The 20,792-nt window shown below is 36.6% G+C and overlaps 2 protein-coding genes and 2 non-coding genes across 5 annotated transcripts; 1 reads left to right on the forward strand and 3 right to left on the reverse strand.

The window, feature by feature from the left end:
- Positions 1-2,113: 2,113 nt before the first annotated feature.
- On the forward strand, positions 2,114-9,092 carry LOC103449131 (homeobox protein LUMINIDEPENDENS-like). 2 transcript variants are annotated; one of them, XM_008388418.4, is made up of 13 exons: positions 2,114-2,464; positions 2,590-2,617; positions 2,815-2,945; positions 3,188-3,537; positions 3,622-3,715; positions 3,807-3,900; positions 4,270-4,402; positions 4,485-4,536; positions 4,623-4,666; positions 4,746-4,834; positions 5,086-5,526; positions 6,815-7,386; positions 8,027-9,092. In XM_008388418.4, exons 1-13 carry the CDS (start codon positions 2,300-2,302, stop codon positions 8,771-8,773), a joined length of 2,940 nt encoding a protein of 979 aa, XP_008386640.1. In that variant the 5' UTR covers positions 2,114-2,299; the 3' UTR covers positions 8,774-9,092. The 2 variants fall into 2 exon arrangements, with proteins under 2 accessions (XP_008386640.1, XP_008386639.1); XM_008388417.4 differs by having other exon boundaries at positions 2,143-2,464; positions 2,800-2,945.
- Positions 9,093-10,981: 1,889 nt separating this feature from the next.
- Positions 10,982-11,056, reverse strand: LOC114819891 (small nucleolar RNA Z155). The gene has a single exon (XR_003767189.1). It is a non-coding gene; the product is annotated as a small nucleolar RNA Z155 (small nucleolar RNA).
- Positions 11,057-11,140: 84 nt separating this feature from the next.
- LOC114819888 (small nucleolar RNA R41) lies at positions 11,141-11,237 on the reverse strand. The gene has a single exon (XR_003767186.1). It is a non-coding gene; the product is annotated as a small nucleolar RNA R41 (small nucleolar RNA).
- Positions 11,238-12,030: 793 nt separating this feature from the next.
- LOC103449254 (zinc finger protein GAI-ASSOCIATED FACTOR 1-like) lies at positions 12,031-15,450 on the reverse strand. Its single transcript, XM_070808547.1, has 3 exons — positions 15,237-15,450; positions 14,353-14,749; positions 12,031-13,454 (listed from the first exon to the last, which is right to left on the reverse strand). The coding sequence occupies exons 1-3, from the start codon at positions 15,448-15,450 to the stop codon at positions 12,254-12,256; spliced, it is 1,812 nt and encodes a 603-aa protein (XP_070664648.1). The 3' UTR covers positions 12,031-12,253.
- Positions 15,451-20,792: the final 5,342 nt, after the last annotated feature.

Below are 20,792 nucleotides of genomic sequence, written 5' to 3' on the forward strand. Positions count from 1 at the left end.
TGTATGAGACTGTCCCAAAATTTACACTTTAGGTATGAATCTGAGACGAAAAAAACTTGATATACTAAATGTTGAAAACCACGAAACATGAGAGTAGTAAATAGTCTTTTACCCTTTTTTTTATAAACAATAATGTAAAGGTGGTTCAAATTTGTTTTTCGTGATAATCGAACCTAAAACTTCTAACATACGAATGAAGAAGAATACTGCTAGACAATAGTACTAAGTAACTAATAGGTGAAATTGATGTTATTCACTTTTAAGTGAGAGATTTTAGGTTTGATTATCGTCAAAGTTGAATTTGAATCGTATTATTGCTAGCTCATTATGAGGCTAAGCTCATCCATTCCCATCTAATATCTTTGTTAAAAAAAACATTAATAGATGCTTGTGAAGAAAAACACTTCAAGTGTTTTTTTCTAGATTTACTTGTGTTTCTATTAAGAATTGATCCAATATTATCTTCACCAAAAACGGTTTAAGTCATTTTAAAAGCATTTCGAAACAAGTCAGATGTCCAAAATGATTGTGGGAAAAATAATATTTTGGTATTTCATTAAGTTAAATTGATATTTATATTTATTTTGCTGAAAGGTTATTTTATTGTTAAAATTTGAGAGTCGTGCTATGAATAAAATTAAGTTTTTTTCAACTCAAAGAAATATATTTATATCTAAATTTAAATTACCCATTAATAAAACTTTATTTGTCAATAAAAAATGTTGAAAAAACTATTTAGTCTTCTATCATAAAAAAATAAAAACTACGTAAGTTTTCAAAATTAAAAAATAAAAAGAATTGTCATGTATTGTAGGACTCTCGTAACCCAACAACACATTAAGGCCGAAAAATATAGGTCGTTGAATAAGCCCTATGGACCAATATAAGCCCAGAAGCTTTAGGACATAGAGCCCATGAATTACAAGAGCAGGCCACCATGGGGATCACCCTGACGCATGGTCACCATTGGTTGGTCCGCCCACACACTCACTTTTGAGATGACCGACTGATCATCACCTGAGAAATTAGATCGCACGAGAAGGAGAGATACTCTTATACAACTAAACACACCACATGGTAAACATCAATCAGTCAATTGGTTTACTTTTAGAACTCGTGATAAGCAATCATTGAATCAATGACACCATTGTAATTGTGCATTGGGTGCAATAGAGACCTCTTCACGTAAAATATATGATATATGGATGAATCTATTATCTAAACGTGTTGAGTTCGGATTAACCTGGATAGAATACACGCGTTGATGACAAACCTTAACCTAGACAAGATTACTAAACCTATCATATTTTCTCATCATGAACATACACATGGAAATTATAACGATTAACCCATTTAATAATATGATTATTTTTCATGTGTTTGATCCTAGGATCCACCCTAATTTTATGTGAGAAAACCAAATATAATACAAATCCAAGTTGCAAGGCACGTGCATACCACACGAACGTGTCAAATTCAACTTCATATTTTATGGGTCAGATGTGGGTTAGACGAGTTTTGCTTACATAAGCAATTAAGAATGAGATTCACTCCGATCTATGTGTCCAAAACTTGCAGACCATTCAAGATAGAGAAAAAGATTTGGGTTGTTCAAGCTTTTGGGTTTTTAGAAGTGGGCAAGTGGTACGGATTGACAGTGGCCATAGGATTGAAAGTCAGTTGTTTGAATTTCTTAATTAGCAAGCTTCACACACAGAAATTCAAAATGAATCTTAATTCAAATAATTAGATGTGTTCAAGAGTTCAACTTGATAATGGACACTAACACCATTATGACAAACCAAAACCCATTTATGTCATGTCCCAAATTAGCACGTGTAACTTTTTACAATTTATTATTTATTTTTGAGTACATCTATATTTTTATACTAAGGTGAGGGAGAGTTCGGCAAAACCATATAATGGGCAGCCTAATTTGGTATCAAATTCGCCATTTACAAGATTCGAATATAAAACTTCTCACTTTCAAATAAAGAAAATACCATTAGACCGTAATATTGAGTAGAGCATAACAATGCGACCGAAAAGCAAACCGAATCGGGAGAGAGCCCAAACCCACGAACCGGATCCGAAAGACACACGCGCCAATTGTTTTGGGTTTTACTTTCCTGCTCTGCTTCCACCCTGTTTCTCTCTCTCTCTCTCTCTCTTTCTCTCTCCTCTTCTCTTGTCGAAGCCTAACCCTAATTCTATCCCAAACTTCCCAGTGATTAAGAGCTGAATTCGAATTCTTCATGGGCTGCATTTAGCTTCAGAAACTCGAGCTTGGAGGTCGGCAATGGAGGATCCGTCGGCGGAGATGGAGATTGGGACCTCCCCGGAGTCGTTCGGGAAGTTCTTGGACTCGCAGAGGGAGCTTTTCCACAGCCAGATCGATCAGCTCCAGAGAATCGTCGGCACCCAATGCAAACTCACCGGTGTCAATCCTCTCTCCCAAGAGATGGTGCGTTGTCTTCGTATTCGAATTTGCATTCTGCGTGTTTGGTTTCCCGAGAAATTGGAGGAAAATTTAAAGAAAATTACAATACCTAATTCTAATGATGTTGTCTTTCGTTTTGTGATATGCAGGCAGCTGGTGCTCTTTCAATTAAGATTGGTAAGTATTGGAAGTGGGATTATTATTGCTAATTGTGGGGTTAATCTTGTTTAATTTGCTTATTCAGCTTAATTATGTGAGATGCTATATACCCATCTGGATGCTATAGTTTACTGTTTACAAATATTTATACTTTTCTTGTGTTTGTTCATTGTGGCCATCATCTGTTATATATTAACTAGATGGTCCAATTGCAGGAAAAAGACCTAGGGATTTGTTAAATCCAAAGGCTATAAAGTATATGCAATCTGTTTTTTCGATTAAAGATTCGATTAGTAAGAAGGAATCTCGGGAGCTCAATGCTCTATTCGGCATTACAGTCACACAGGTTACCTTTCATTCAGCTTTCCTTCTCAAATACTTGTTCCTTTAGATGTTTTTGTAATGCATTTAGTTTATGCCGTCATATGACCCCTACCATGTGCGCCAATGTGGTTTAAACTGATAGTGATATACCGCCTTACACTTTACAACAGGCTATTTTTTGGTTGATCCACGTTTTCTCCCCAGTGTGGTCCTTTTATGGTGATTTTTTTAATTGTTTCTTACATATGTTCCATTAATTGACAGGTTCGTGATTTCTTTAACAGTCAACGGTCGAGAGTTAGAAAACTAGTACAGTTGTCAAGGGAAAAGGCCTTGAAATCTGGTGAACATAAAGATTTGCAGGATGGGGTCTCAACAAGCCCTGATTCTTTGACACCAAGTGATCCAGTTCCCTTGAACTCTGTTGGTCCAGCAAATGTTGAAGATGCACCATCATGCTCAACGCAGGATGATGCTCCTTCTGGATTAGACGATTTAGATAAATGTTTTGTTGAAGACATTTTCAACCTGATGCGGAAAGAAGAAACATTTTCTGGGCAAGTGAAACTGATGGAGTGGATACTGCGGATACAAAATTCTTCAGTATTATGTTGGTAATACAAATCACTTTATAGGTTTCATAGTACAACACTATTTGTCTCTTTTCATGTTCCAAACATCCACTTGTATACGTGCAGGTTCTTAACTAAAGGAGGTGTAATGATTTTAGTAACGTGGTTGAGTCAAGCTGCTGTCGAAGAACAAACAAATGTTTTACTAGTTATCTTAAAGGTACTTATTGAACTGGAATCCATCTTGTCAATGATCTATCTTCCGCATTTAATGATTGTTGTTTAAAATTCTAACATTACCTGCTGCACAGGTTCTTTGTCATTTGCCTCTACATAAAGCACTTCCTTTGCATATGTCAGCCGTATTGCAAAGTGTTAATCGACTGCGGTTTTACAGGACAGCAGGTGTGTATTTGTTACAGATAGTTCTTTGGTGCTTTATCACCTCTCTACCGTACCCCGTCTCTCTCAAGTTCTTTCATGCTCATATCTGTGTGGTTAAACTTGTTCTTGACTCAACAAAACAAGGTTCTCAATATGCATAGATGGTTATATTGCTTTGATATCTCTAAACTATGGTTAGTACAAGTAAGCAACTCTATATGTTCTCCGGCCGTACTTTACCATACACAATAGCATTTTTCTTCTCATTCATCTTAGTTTTATTTCTAGGGCAAAATTCTTTTGTATAATAAGCGATCTATATATGCTGTATCTGTCATTTTTTATAAACCATGAAATTATTTAATCTCATTTATCTGATTTGAAGATCAGACATATCAAACAGGGCAAGAGTTTTGCTATCAAGGTGGAGCAAGTTATTAGCAAAAAACCAAGCTTTGGAGAAACCAAATGGCATTAAAACATCTAGTGATTCAGGACAAGAGTTAGTAATTCTGAAGCAGAGGCAAGTACATTTCTCAATTCTCACTGCCAATGCACTGAAAAATTGGGTAATCAGTTTTTACTAATCTAAAATTTTCTTGCAGTATCGATGAAGTTATGGGTGATGAATCGTGGAAGTCAAATATGGATATTTCTGTAAGTGCTTCGTAGATTTAATTAAAAATTCGTTCAAATTGATTTAAGGTGCGTAGTTTTTACAGATTTTATTTTATGTTTTACAGGAAGACTTCCTTGGAACACCATTTGAAAGTGCAGAGAATTTCAGGTAAGAATGTTTATTTCTTCTGACATACATGTTCATAAGACAGCGTTTGTGGTGTTATTCTTGAATGCATTTTTTTCAGGAAAGTAAATGCTTCAGAACCCTTGAAGTTATTGACAGCATCATCAGATGAGTCAAATAAGAAGAACATCCTCGGTGTATCTTCATCTCGTATCCTTAATATAGGTTTTTACAATTTTCTCCCAAGTGGTATATAGAACTTTTGAGTAACATTTACTTATTTGAACAAAATTATATCATTAGTTAAGAAAAGTAGGCTTTTTGTCGATGAAGGGTTTTATTTCTACGTTGTTATGTTTCTACGTGGATGGCCTAAAAAAATGTTATATGAATATAGTGTGTAAAACTTGATTTTTTAAACATATGAGAGTGAAGGAGCCTCTTTCCTTAGCTAGTGGCAGAATTTCGAGAGCGCAGAAAAGTTCAGTTGGTGGAACAACCTGGCCAAAAATCAGCTGGGAGAAGTGTTCAGGCCACAAGGACAACACCTGTGAGTCAGGCTCGTCCAATGTCTGCTGATGATATCCAAAAAGCAAAAATGCGAGCACAATTTATGCAGAGCAAGTATGGGAAATCTGGTTCATCCCATGAAAATAAAGAATTGAAGACTGAAGGTGTGAAAAAACTTAAAACTTCTCAAGCAAGCATTTTGCCTGTGGTACCCAAAGTTCCAATTCGGTCTAACATTGAGGAACCCAATATACCTGCGACATATCCTTTGAAAGAGAGGGAAACTCCTAATAGGCCCGAAACTACTATTGCCCCAAAGCGGAGTATGGATTTGAAGGAGCCCATATTAGAGAAGTGCAGGAGAATCCAGATCCCATGGAAGATGCCTCCAGGTACATATGCTTTTAGTGGCTCTTTTCTCGTTCCTTTGACTCTTTGTTCGTAATGTTAAGTATGAAAGCAGTAGGCGTAATAGAAAGGGAAAAGGGAAAAGAAAAATAAGAGATCTACCTTAGTTGTTTAGAGTTTGTTGGGAGAGTGCCTTCAGTACTTCCAACGTATATCATAGAGAGACAGTTAATTTTTTGAGTTAATAGCTTCTCATTGACCAATAATTTCCTTGCTCAACTTTTTTTTTTTTAATATCTTTTTTGTTCACTTATAAGAGTTGAACTCAAGAACTCCCGCTTACTAAATTGGTGCTCTAACTCAACCTTATAGCAGTTGCGTGTACCTCTTAAAATCCTTTGGACACTCAGACTTGGTCCTGTTACTATTTATGTTTTGCATTTTGGTAGGGAATGTTACAGTCCAGGCATCACAATTATGTGGTAGATTATACCTGCCGCATAGAGAAAACGAATGGAGGATGTCATTTCTTCCATGTGACAGTAGCTGGGTGTACTGGTGCCCATGTGGGTGTTCCTTGCCGGATAAAAGTGGGCTCGCTCAGTTTAGGTTTCTGAGTATATTAATGTCAATGCTTGTTTTGTTGACAGAAATGACTCGTCCTTTCCTTACTTTCTCCTCTATTGTTGTGGACTGTGATAATTCTGAGGGCCGTTTTGCCACACGTTACATAAATAATGTGCTACAAGATTTATTTGACGACATTTTGTTTCTTGTAAGAAATTTTAATAAAGTTTAGTTTTGTCATGATTATTTTATGGGTTCCTATGTGAATTCTACAAAGCAGGCTGAGTGAATGGAAATATCATCAATTTTGAATTCATTAGCTTGAAAAGATAAACATAATTGAATAACTGATTACGAACCAAACCCATATGGCCAGCACCCGGTAATTCACAGTTCCGGGAGCTCGCATTGAAACTCTGGTAGCATGCTTCATTATGAAATGCATCTTGAGAAGGACAAGAGGGACTTACCTGGCACGGGGATATACCCGTCTTCTACCTATCACGTGCGGAATGAGATAGGCATGAGACGCGTTTTATCCCATGATACCGGGCAAAATAACTGATGAACTTGGCCGTGAAGGCATTAACGGATAAATGGACGTTGATCGCTTAGAGGAAGCAAAAACAGAGATTCTGGACACTGTTATATTCGCCCATTATTTTTTTACTTAGTTTTTGGTTGGTTGATGGCTTCTGTAAGTGCTGAAAGTAACATTTTCTGCAGTTGGATACTTTTTCATGCCGTTTCCTTTCCTTTCTGCAGAAATAAAACTCGATCCTTCGTGGAGTGTTGGTGGTGGTGAGAATGGCAAAGAAAATGAAGTCCAGAGAAACAGAAACCGCCGCGAGAAGGAAATTATTTACCGGACAGTCCAGGAGACACCATCTAACCCGAAGGAACCATGGGACATTGAAATGGACTACGATGATTCTTTAACACCAGAAATACCAATAGAACAGCCGCCTGATGTTGCCGATTCCACTGAAACACAAGCTTTCCCTAGAGAATATAATCCAGAAACAATGGTCGTTCCTTCTCAAGGAGCAAACAGCGTCGCTTCCTTGCCACCGGCCTTATCTCAAATTAACAAAGCAAGCGCAGCTGAACCGGATCTAGAACTGCTTGCAGTACTGCTAAAAAATCCAGAACTGGTGTTTGCTTTGACTTCCGGCCAGGCTGCTAACTTGTCGAGCGAGGATACAGTAAAACTGCTGGATATGATTAAGTCCGGTGGGGCTGGTGTTGCCGGTAGTGTAAATGGTTTAGGTAGAAAAATGGAGGAGAGGGTCGAGGTTTCTCTTCCATCTCCGACACCTTCGAGCAACCCTGGAACGGTGCGTTACTCGGGCTCATTTTGCAACTTCTGCCGGACATTGTATTCACTCTTGCAGTTTTTGACTACTAGTAGAAAAAATTTACCATGCACTGCACTCTAGCCCCTCCCGCTCTAGAATCCTGAAAGCCAAGCAAATAGAAGCACAATTGATAATTTTGGTAAAAGTTGAACCTCCATTGGTGGTGTTGAACTGTAGGGTCTTGTTATCTCGATTCTGGTTAGGAGTCACCATCGATGAAACAAGTGGCAAGTAGTGAATGGTGGTTGATATTCCCGTGGACGGAGATAAACTTACCTACACTTCGGGATGTCATTGTCAGCGGTATTCCAAGCCAACGACAGGCTAAACGCTTTATGGCTTTCCCACATGGCAATGCATTATTGGTTTGACATATCATCACAGTGACATCCCCGTTCACCTTTAGATAGATGGGATGGGAATTCTCTGCATGGGCCATAGATGGTGGCCAGGCTATAAACCTTATTAGGGCCACATATTGTGTAATATTACAGAAAAAGGAAAATTTGAGAAAATTCTGTGAATTTAACCATTGAAACTTTAATTTCTTGATGTAATCATACATGTTCAGTATAATTATCTGCAAGTTAAACTGATTGTTTTTCTGCGGTTTTCGCAGAGTGGATGGAAGGGAGATGCTGGAAGGAATGCATTTCCCCAACAGATGCCACAGGTTTCATCTGCTCATCGCAGTATTCCGCCCGAACGGCTCTCAACTCCGCAGCCAGCGGTACCTTCATACTCACCGGATTATTATCCTATGCAAACACCCGCCTCGGAGATGACTTCTATTACGAAGAACACACACTTTCACAACTTATCGAACATGACTGTGCCATCAGTTTGGGGTGAGAGCACGAGCAATGTCGAACGAGCCCCTCTGTCTACCTCATATAATCTAGCAGAAATGCAGCAGCCCTTGTTTTCGAATATGGCAAGGCAACAAAGACAACCGCAGCCGTTACAACAACAACAACAACGTTTTTCTACACCTACGTACTCGCCTAATCCGCCGATGGGAAAAGCCGTCCCTCCGTCCGAGTCGTGGAGAGCCAGGCAGGATTTGACTTCAAATTACCATTACTTAGAGAACCAAAACCAGTATAACGCATCGCATGGGGGACATTTGCAGCCTCACTTGTCAGGTCCTTGGGAAGGATATGAACGTGTTGGCAGCAACCAAGATTTCCATTCGTGGAGTCCGGATGATGATGATAGTCCGAGTAGAAATCCCGGCTACATGTACGGAAGAGAACCCAGAACAAATCCGGGACGGGATTACACGTCAAGGGGAAGGAATCCTGCCGGATACCGCGGTCATACTCGGCAGCGGGGGAACAGATGGCCTAACCGCGGCGGAGACTGAGTTCCTATAATCCAGACTGGATATGTTACGAACGGACTTGTTCTCTCTTGCCCCTTCGTGGATTAAGCATTGGGACGGATGAATGACGTGACACGAAAGTCCTTACTCTCTCGAGTCTCAGTTTTGGAAACGAGTGAGAGCTTGTAAAAGCCATTGTGACTGTGACTGTAGATTTGAGATGCTCATAAGAACACTCTACTGATCATTAATTTCAATTTTATTAGGGTGAAAAAATATTCTAAATTTTGGGCAAACATTTTTCTTTGTAATTTTCACTTTCTAAAAACAAATATCAAAATTCTAAAGCCTAATTCTTTAATTTGACGATTGGATTTGTTACCTATCTGAACTGAATTGTGCTTTTGGGCCCAAGACTTCGGCTTTCTGGTCCAAAGAAATATAAACTGTAAATCTTGAATTCTTTTCAATAGTTTGTTTTGGTGTGATAATGGTCTTTCTCTATGGACTCTTTCGTCTCTCATTCACAACGGCATTAAGCTTGTGAAGAGATTTTTCATTGTCTCAGAACCCAGACGAAAACACAGGTTATTACAAAATTAGAAGAATATTTTTTTTGTTCTACGTTTCAGGCACACTAAAAAGTTTCTTCTGCTTGTGTATATGTGTTTGCTCCCTAAATTCGCCATGGGCCTCGCTGGCAGGCCGGGAATTTACCTCCCGGTGCAGTTGCCGAAGCACGCTGGGACGGCGCGCTTTGCCCACCTGGGAATAATTCCTGCTCAGATCTCAATCCTAGACCTTTTCTCTTACTATATGTCATTAGTAGACGAGATCTGAATGATTGAGGTTGCGCCTGAGTTTGACTTCAAACCAAGAGATTGTGTCATTGAGTGAGAGTGGCTCAAATCAAGGTTCTTTGTTTGCCTTTACTTATATGGAGAGATGAAACAATATGTAAATGGCATGGTTGCTAGAAATGTAAATGATAGAGAAAAGTGAATGACTAATATTATAGATTAATTGTAAATTAAATGACTGGAAATGAGTTGTACATGAACTACAAATGAGATCGATACTACTAGTGAGCAGTAGAGCTAATAAACAAGGAAAACAATGAATGCTTGGCTAAAACTAAATGTCTACAAGGAAGTTGATGAGCTAATTTGAGTAGAGTTGATAGATTGGTTGTTTGAGTGTTCATAATCCTTCTGCCGTTGTTTATTTATATAGAGATCTAAAAGAGCTCCTTTGCTGAGAACAATGAACTTGCTCGAAAGAAGCTTGGCCAAGCATGCATTTGTCCTGATTAAACAAATCTCTTGGTAAGCCTCCACCATCCAAATAAAAGGTAAAATCAATATTATAATGTCAAACTACCCCACTTGCAGTCAAATATCTTTCCAAGTTAGCCTTCTTGCACATTAATCCTCCAAATGCCATATTTTATCCAAATAAGTGAAATGATGCACATTTTAGTGCAAACAATATGTATCTCACAAATATAATCGTTACAAATCCATTTAACTTGACATTAAAATTTGTGTATGTATATCACAAATGTGTTGTTAAATTATATTAGTGATTTAGCAGGTCCTAATTTTATTTTTTACAATTTGTTTTGTGACAGTTTACTTTGAATATTTTTCAACCAATGTACGAAATGCACCGGTCTTTGAATTACAGACTATCAAAATCTAGCCTTACAAATTCAACCGTTCAATTTGTTCGAAAAAAATTCAACCGTTCAATGCACAAACGCATTCATTACACTGGCACATTAAAAATTTTAATTATTTTGATGCTCCATTAATATTTGTTATTTGGCTAAAATTGATTCTATGGTCTTGAATTTATCCACGATTTAAATTTCTGTCCAACAAATAAAGGAAAATGATCTTCGCCGGTGGGAATCCGGAGGATCAAGCAATAACGACCGTTCATCGTATATTGTACGATTAATTTTCTTTAAATAATATTTATATTTAATTTTAAATTTTAAATTTATAATAATTTCTGACTGTACAATATACAATGAACTGTGATAGCTTGATCCTCGAATCCCCACAAAGAGGATCCGGCAAGGATGCTTTTCCAATTACAAGAACTGAATTTTGTCATAAATTCAAGACAATTAAACAATTAGGCCAAAGAAAATTGGTTTTTTGAATTTTTTTTTTCTGGGTTAAGGTTGAAAATTAGGAAAAATAATTATATACCAAAAAAAAAATTGAACAGAAAAGTGAGAACCGTTGATCAGATAATTGTAGTCTGTAATTTAGTCGACACGGTGGAGATTCCGAGAAACATATCATCACATCAACGGTTCTTAATTAAACAGAGAAAATAAAAACAAAATAAAATTGAAAAAAAAAGAAGAAGAATAAAATTAACGAAGAAGAAGAGAGTTGGGAGGCTCAGAAGGATCCATTGGTAATTTTTGTAATCACACTTGGGAATTTAATCCCTCAGAAAATAGGTAGATTTTCATCATCACTGCCTCAAGCAAATCGCACAAAGCAAAACCCTAATTCTAGAGAGAGAAAGAGAGAGCAAAACCCTAATTCTAGAGAGAGAAAGAGAGAGACGGCGAGAAGACAGAGATTGCTGTGACGAGGTAGGCTCTGAGCTCTGAATATATAGAAGCGCGATTCCGATTAGGGTTCAAGTGTTTAGCCGTCTTATGGGCCGAGCAACTTTACTGAATTACGAAATTACCCCCAATACCTTTAGCCCAATAACGCCCATTTAGCAATGGACGTTAAAGATCTAAAAGTGGAAATGGGCTTCTATTCATTTATTTCCAAGTCCAATTGTAGTTAAGAGGCCTACACAATGATTGATGATTGACAAACCAATTCCACTCATATTCCAGTTGGACAATGCAATTTGTTCGTACTCTTGAACCATTCATATTATAACACGTTATTCATATTATACTCTAAAAAATAAACTTGACGTTCATTCATATTATAACATTGATATAATGCGTGATGGTTTTTAACTACCTTTGAAATATTTCCTCCCTTTTATTGGTTCAAGGCATTGATGTAAACATTGAACATTCATTCCAAAGGGAAAGCAAAGTCACATTCAAGTTTTTTATTGATTTATGAAAGGAAAAATACCCATGGGATTTTCTGAATTGATGAGCAAGGATGGTACTATTTTCACATTTCTATTTTCCACACACTTTTGCTAATTTTTTGTCATTGATCTTCTTCAACTCATCCGGTCTGACGGTCGAAAAGTGAGAAGAGTATGTGAAAAGTAAAAATAAGTATGTGGATAACAGTATCTTTTGGCAAATATACCCAGAGCTTCTATCATCTCATTGGGTCAGTATATAAAAAGTGACTTGGGCAGAAAGAAAAAAGTCCCAAATTAGCTCAAATCTCAAACGTGTCAGCGAAACAAAACAAACCCTAGTTTGTTTCTTCTCGCTTCCTCTTCTTCTCCTTCTTCCGCAAGTAATGGATACATCGTACATGTAGATATTACAAGGAACATGAATATCTTTTCTCAAACATCCCAAATCTGTTTTTCCATAGCCGAATCTCCATGCGAGCGTTGTTGCTGTTGCTGAAAAGGGTTCATCATTGCCGGCAATCTGTGCTGACTCATTGCCTCCAAGTCCAGCCTTTGTTGCTGGTTGTGGTGGTGGTGGTGCTGCTCATGCAAGTTTGGCGGCCTCGACCCTCCGATACCCAGCAGATCGAGCGTCGTTGAAGGCCCCAGCGCGCTGTTCATTCGATGCGTCGAAATACTACTACTGGAATTGTTGGTAGGGCTATTAATGTTCTGATGGTCTTGTTCGAAATTCTTCAACAATGCCTGGTGGCTCTGATGGTGCTGGTGGGGATCGCCATCGATCCCCATGAAGACTTGGCTGAAGAGTCCCATGTCTGTCATTGCCGAGCTAGCGGCTGAGTTGTTGGAGTGATGATCAAACAGCTGTGACATTTCTTGTGGGCCCTTTTGCATGAGCTGGTTAGTGAACCCTCCCATCATGTTGTGTGAATTATATGATAGAGGATCAGACGCTTGAGGTTGTTGTTGGAAGTGGTGAGGTTGATGATCATACGATGGTGGGGGTCGAATATTATTGTTGAGAAGGGAATTCGGGCTAGAGAGGTGTCCGTGATCAGGACCTGCCATGCTGCTAACAAAGCTCTTCTGCATCATCGGCGAGTTGATCGTAGAGTTGCTTGCGGAGGCTCCCATTTGGGCGGCTTTTTGAAGCAAGGCGGTGGCTGACATTTGAGCAGCCCCAGTAATACTACTTAGGCTGCTGCCTCCGTTTTTGATTTCTTGGTTGTGAAGGTAATTGAACCCTGATGAGCTGTTGTTGTTGTTGTTGGAACTTAGCTGAAGGCTGGAGGCCGAGGTGGAAGACACGCTTCTTGGCCCGCCAAAGAGCGAACCGGCGGTGCTTGAGAACATGCCTGGTCCTCCACCACCACCTGGAATGTTCATGTTCATGTTCATGGATTTGAATGGCATTGGGACCAGATCTTCAGGAAGCTTGTTTTTGTTGGGGTTAATATCGTAATTGAGGAATTCGGAGACTCCTCCTCCTCCCATGGTGGAGGTGCTGGTGTTCATGGCCGTTGATGATATGAGCTGATCATGTGGCATAGACATTTGGTTTACTTTGTTGTTTTCTTCTGCCAATGCGTCACAAAAAGCTCTGTGGGTGATGAAGCTATCCCTCCTGCACGTTTACATGCAAAAGTACAAAATTTGTACTTGATATTGTTGATTACATAAAATTCTGTGGAAGAATGTGCATGTAGTTATCTTATTTAAATTGCAATAAACTATTTGGACATACAAAATAGACATAAGCTAATATAAATGGGCTCTATTATTGCGTGCACTCCACTTATATTAAAAATCGTGTCAACAAGTATGTCATTGTTATTGTGTCTAAACAATGTTGGAAGGGAGAGATCATTTTGTGGAGAAATTTTTAGTTGTGACCGGAAAATGGATGGTACATTACGTATTTTTATGTAAGTGGTAGAAAATTTTAATTTTTAAATTATTAACCTTTTAACACACATATCCTACCATTTATATAAGGACACGTGATGTACCGTCTCGTGTGACGGTCACACTGAAAAATCTCTCCATTTTGTGACATAAAATAGAAAGGTTCCAAAAAGAGTTTGACAAATGTAACTATTATTTCAATTGGTCGGCCATTTCTTTCCTAAACGTATATTTTTGCGTTTGGAGGGCTCAAGCACAACAATTATGGTACATTAAAAGTCATTTTACATATAATTTTGTGACAATTAATGCTTGTAAGAAAAATGTTGCAGAAATTATAACTAGCTTGTAGAAGAATAATAATGTAGTTAGTTGGTTAGAGCAATGTACTTCATACTCTACGCTCAAGTCTGAATTCTACTCGCAATATAGATTAATTTAGTGAAGATTATTGCTTGGTAAGTTAGTATAAAAATACACATATGGGGACTAATTCTTAACAGATTAAACAACCATCTATACATGAAGTAGTTTTTGGTGATCCCAATCTTGATTATATGTTCATGCACATGCAATATTCAATTAACAAAATTAAACTATTCATGATCATGAGTTAATTAACGAACCTGGAAAAGATGGTTCCACAGTCACATTTATACTCCCTTGTGCCGCAGGTCTTTTGATGCGCCTTCCAATCCGACTGCACTGCATATTTCTTGCTGCACTTGTCACATTTCCATTTTTTCTCCCCATGTTTCCGGCTGAAGTGCTTCTTAATGCCGGTGAGATCTCCTAGCGCCCGAGCTGGGTTATGGTGAACACACGTCGGCTCGGGACATATGTAGACCCTTTTCCTAACCTCAGTTGTGGTTCTCTGCCGGAGCTTCCATGGAAGGTTATGGCCTCGACGATGCAACTGAAGGTTTTGATCCCTTTGAAACCCTTTGTTGCAGATCTCACACACAAATCGGTTCGTTGCCATTAGGGTTGTTGGTGATAGTGCAATAACTTCTGCGCTAGGATCTGATCACACAAATACAAAACTTTTAGAACATAATTAATTAAGTAGCATAAATATTAATTAGTATAATTAGCAACACTGGTTAATTATGTCAACATATACACTTGTGGCCAACAAAAAAAGTGAAATCAAGCAAACAGTTGTATATTATTGTCAACAATTCTTGATAAAGTTTATATTCTTTCGCAAGATAACTAAAATCAGAACTCTTTGTTTTTTTTTTTATTTATTTTTTATTTATTTAAAGAAAAAGCAATATATGTCGTTGAAATGAAATATTACAAGACTCAGGCATGTCGCCAAATATTGGTAAATATTCTCGAGTGAATCAATCTCAACATAAGCTGACATGATCCGGAAAGAAGCCCTTTTGTTTTGTTCTTCTGAAATGAATCAAATCCCCGCGCCTTGTGTCGTATGTTATATACATATAGTGAAACATGCCAATCAAATCAAGAAACTACTTGATATTAATTCAAGATTATTTGCCTGGAGTTCCTGGAAGATTTCTTTTCTTCTTAAGTGGCGGCTGCTGGTGAGTGACAGAGCCATTACTGTTGCTTTGGGCACCGGAAGCACCGCCAGAGCTGGAGCGATGCAAGTGGTTTTCTTGCTGCTTTTGGTCTTGACGAACTTCTAATTCTCCAGTATTATTCCCTGAGGAGAAGCTTCCTTCTTCAACATCACCTGTAATATTTGACATTTTTGACAGACAATAAGGGTTGAGATAATTATACAGTTATAATTAGCCTGTTCTTTTTCTACGCTCAGCTCAGATTTTCTATGTTGCCAGAAGGACTAGAGTACTAGAGACTTGTTTTTGCCGAACAGAAATTCAGGAGTTTGCTTTTGGTAGAGGAAGACAAAAGCAGGGAACTCAGCTCCTCCTTTTCTGGTGACACTGGTCAGAGGAGGAGAAGCAACTTTTGCAATTAGACTTAATCTTGGAACCTGGTCTTCTTTGGCCTTACATAATTATATATAGTGCTCACAAGAAACAATATTGAAATACTTAATTTAATTACCAAATACCCTTGACTTGTTGGGTAAATACAACCCTAACCTTGCTAGCTATATACCTTGTATTCCTTTTGTTTTTCTTTTTATGGTTCACATGTGAATTATGCTCAGTTTAGTCAAATTAGTTAGAGCATAGTGCTTTCACATTTGCACTTAATTTCGAATTCCTTTTTTTATATAATTTAGATGAATTAGTGTAAATAATCGTTCGTAAAAGAAAAAAACCATTAAAGAAAACGTTTCCCTAACTATATATATTTATGTATATATACACAAACACATTCTCATCACTTTCTTGTTTAGTTATCGAGGTATGCTCACTTCTAGAACAAATTTATAAACAAATTAAAGTCGCTTAAAGTCAAGAAAAAAAAAAATCAACGTAGGACCTAAATTTATAAACAAAATATTTTTTAAGAGAGAAATAATAATTGGATTTTGTTGGTGAACAGAAGTGTAGAATCTTACTTAAACTTGACACATAAAGGGTTACAGGTATCAGGAACACTTGTCACGAGATATATCATTTTGTGTTGTGTTAATAAAATAAATACATGTGTCATAATTTGAGTAGAACAATAATACCACGTAATAGTGTTTCAGATACAAAAAAATCTCTCCAAAGTATGTAGCTTTGAGTAATCATATTAATTGCTTATGTTAAGTATATTAAAGATATGATTATCATTCACTGAATTTAATTAGGATTTGATATGTATTTTCTTTTCACTAATGATCTAGGCAATGTCCTAATCAAACTTACTTAATTACCTAAGGGCCATTCTCTGTAGCTTTAGGTTCTACATATATAGTATAGTTTAGATAGGAAGAAATATGGCTATTGAAAGCATGGTTTCATTTCTTAAGTTTTTCTTAAGTTCAAAGTAAAAATGCATACTTTTCCAAGCTATATAATTCAACTTTTATATCTCTATCTATCGTTCTTCCATAACAAACCTTCCTGACTAGATGCCCTTGTATTTTACCATGCATCCTGTTGAAACCAATTAGTTTAATTCAAACCTACGTAAGTAATTATAAACCCTAAAGTAGTTTAAACAAAAATTTCACAAATAATTTAAGCTTAGTCACATTAACTAGTTGAGAGCTGCCGAACCCGATTTGTCCTTGTTACTTCCAAACGATCGAAGAGAACCAAACAAGTCCATATTTGTTGTATTTAAAGGATTTATTGACAAATTAATTAATGATATATATAATAGATGTTGCTGCTTTGTTTTCTAGGTCAAGTTCAAAGTGAATGAGTAACGACATTAGCTTAAGAGCTTAAGATAATTAGTCACGAAGAAGAGCACTAGGCACAATTATATTCATTCCATTCTATTATGTCCAGCCAAATTAATCTACATCAAAGCTAATTTAATATGACCTAAATGTGTACGTAGAGGTCACGTCTGACTTTTAATTTTCGAGCTTGTTTGGAAGTACTTTAAAATGATCGAAAGAGCTTTTTGAGAAAATATTTTTGGAACCAATCATTTGTAAAAATACAAGTAAAATTTTAATTTATTGGTTTTAATTTCCTACCAATAAATTATTAATCTCAGCAATCTTGATGTGGTTATTGTTGGGTAGCAAATATTATTGATTGTAATATATATATATATATATATATATATATATATATATATTATGTATATGTGTGTGTATATATATATCTGAAAGTTTTATAGTGCATAATAGAGAACTTCTAGTGTTAGTTGTTTACTCGTTACCACATCAAATCAGTGATTCTGAACGATTCGTGCATGCGAACAATTGATTTTACTATAGCTTGGTTTATGTAAATATCCCCATTACCCATAACTTACAGGAGAATCAATACTAATTAATCTGTGTCTTCACTATATATGTAACATCCCACATCGTCCAGGGGAGTGGATCCTGTAAGTATATTCCTATCTCTATCTAGCACGATGCATTTTGGGAGCTCACTGGTTTTGGGTTTCATCGGAACTCCGAAGTTAAGCGAGTTCGCATGAGAGCATTCCTAGGATGAGTGACCTACTAAGAAGTTCTTATTTGTCTGTTGAAAAGGAATAAATTAAAATAAAGTCTTAATTTGTTACCCAAATTATAATATAAGACTTGTTTGGAAGTGCTTTTAAAAATGACAATGCTTTTAGAGAAAATGTTTTTTGGTCAAAAGCACTTGAAGTGCTTCATGAAAGAAGCATCCCTTGTGTTTTTACCAAGAATTAATTCTAAAAATATTACAATTTTAAAGCATTTCCAAACGAGCCCATATAAGTGCACATAAATTAAATAAATGTGGGCATGCAGTTTATCCTTAAGCTTTTCAGAAGCTTAATGGGAAAAAACAAGCATGTAGGCTATCAAATGGAAAACAACAAGGAGACAAAAGCTAGAATATCAAACATGGTTCAAATTAACATCTAAATACTTAGTCAATAATTTCAAAACTCTTAAGAGTCCAGATTCCATTTCTTTGATCACAAATCACTAATCATTCCAAATGGTAACAAAGGATTGCTTAGTAATCATCGAGGAAGGTCGATGCAATTGAGGAAGCTAACATCAACACAACAACGTAAGGACAACGGGATCCAAACATCACCACGCATTCCTCCGAATTTTCGACGACCCAAGCAGCATTAGGGTGCTAATTAAATTTCATAAATATATAAGATTAGTGACTCATGAGTTGCTAATTGACATGAGCAAAGGAGCGCCATGGATAAAACCAACACAAAAGACGGTCAAGGCATAATATATATATGTGGGTGTGTATTATATTTTGTGTAACGAAAACGATGTTTAAATAAACAAAAACAAATTAGGGTTTATCTTATTAGGGTTTTGATTTGGACATCGAAAATTTTAAACAACTGGAAAGAAATTTAAGGAGATGAGGAGGAGGATATTTTAGAGTTGTAGTCAGCCATCAAACTTCAACTTCGTCAATTGGATTTGCAATCAGGGTTTGTCTGGTATATATTAGTTTTGTTAATTACAAATTTGCAGGGTTTTTTAACAACACAAACAAACTTATTGTAATGTTACTTTTGAACAGATGATCTGCCCTACAAACGCAAGGTCCAAAAGCGATTTCTTGGACCGAAAATCTTTAAAATGTTCTACATGAATTTAAGAAGCTTAGGTTGAGGCGACATTAATACGGAAATTAATATGTTTTATGATGGTCGAAAATAGTTTTTGGACCGAAAATCTTTAAAATGTTTTACGTGAATGTTAAGCTTAGGTTGAGGTGACAATAACACGGAAATATGTTTCATGATAGCTTTTGCAGAAACTTCTAAAACTAACTAAAAATCGTGGGTTATAAGCTCACAATTTTTTTTCAGTAATGCGACTGTTGAGTTTTTATAAGATTTGTTGTGTGGGCATTAAGATAAATTACTAGCTAAGACATGTTCAAGAGACGAAAATTATCAAGTGTCTTGCATGAATCTTAAGAAGCTTATGGTTAGGCAGAAAAGACGGAATACACAGTCCCATTCTCCTAAACTCAATTTTACATTAAATTTATCAAACGGTGAAGATGAAGGGTCACACTACATTATACACAGTTTCATTCTCCTAAATTTTATTGTCCACAAAAATTATGGTCACCACTGTTCGATTTTAATCCAATGATGGTAAAGTATGATAATAAAAATTGAATGACCACCTAGTATTGGATTAAGATCTTACGGTAAGTGACCACTATTTTATTAGACAATATGGGGTCTAGGAAAATGGGACTCACATTATACAAGTGTTGTATTCAGCCCGAGCGACGTGGCAGATTTTCTTGTGGACTCGGCCAGATGGCGGAGCACATCTTGATTAAACAAAATAGAAATGCTGTCCACCCGGCCCATCTTAATCTGTGTTTTAGGCCCAAGTAAAAATTGGTAGGCCCATCAGATGCCGGTCCAGCCCACGAAGTTGTTTTACTTCCTTTCTTTATGGGGGATGTATTTGTATATTCTCTGTGTAGCAATATATGCCGTTGCACCATTTTTTACACAAACCTTTAATATGAGTTTGTTGGGGCTTACTCGTAATATATTTTAACGATCCAAATCGTTTATTTTTTAGAATATTATTCATAGATCTTCATTGCAAAAAATTAGACAAATCCAAAACTATTAAAACATTCATTTGTAGTGGAGAAAATGAACGAGTACGGTTTTACAAGGAAAACTTAAACTCTTAATCCAATAGCCATATGATTTCAGATTTGGGTGAGACATGATCTTTAAGGGAAAACCTAAAAGATGGACATTTCAGATCATTGAAATACATTACAAAATGAGTCTCACAAAAACTTGTGTAAAAAAAAAAATGCTGTCACAAATTCATACTCTTTATATATATATATATATATTTATATATATATATATATATTATGTTCGTAATTCAAGAATATATTATGCTGGTTAATTATGTGGTTTGCTTGTCACCTACATGTGTGACAATAATTGATAAAAGTTGGCTAGTGATTTAACACTAATCTGCATTCCTTTTGTCAGTGTATGAAATAGTACAATATATAGTTTGAAGTAATAAATAATTAAAAGAGAAGTGTTAAAATTGCTATCACAAATTTTTAGTGTGATGTCGTTTGTTTCTTCATATTGATTTTCCTAAATTCTTGTGATTAATTAGTTAAGCTTTGTTTAAGGTACTTAAAGAGAGAAAAATCATATACATGAAATTGTGAAACAAGAAATAATACATGGCAACCTACATCTGCATGTCCCTCATCTGTCTTCCATCGATCCCATCTCCGTTTCGATCTGCAGTTACTATTGACTACGGTCTGTTGCGGTCCACCAACGGGAAGGTGTGTAGAATTTTGGTGTTCAAACTAGTTCGGGTGGCCACACCATCACATTCTCTCTGTCTACCTTTTCTAGCAGTGTTGCTTGTGGTAATCCTATAGACTTCTTTAGTTTTTCTCACTTGGTGGTTGCAATCTACGAGATACTATCTGATGGAGGACGGAGTCTGTTTTCTTTCCATCTATGAGGTGTT

The sequence above is a fragment of the Malus domestica genome, chromosome 11 (genome assembly GCF_042453785.1).
Source record: "Malus domestica chromosome 11, GDT2T_hap1".
Classification (NCBI taxonomy): domain Eukaryota; kingdom Viridiplantae; phylum Streptophyta; class Magnoliopsida; order Rosales; family Rosaceae; genus Malus; species Malus domestica.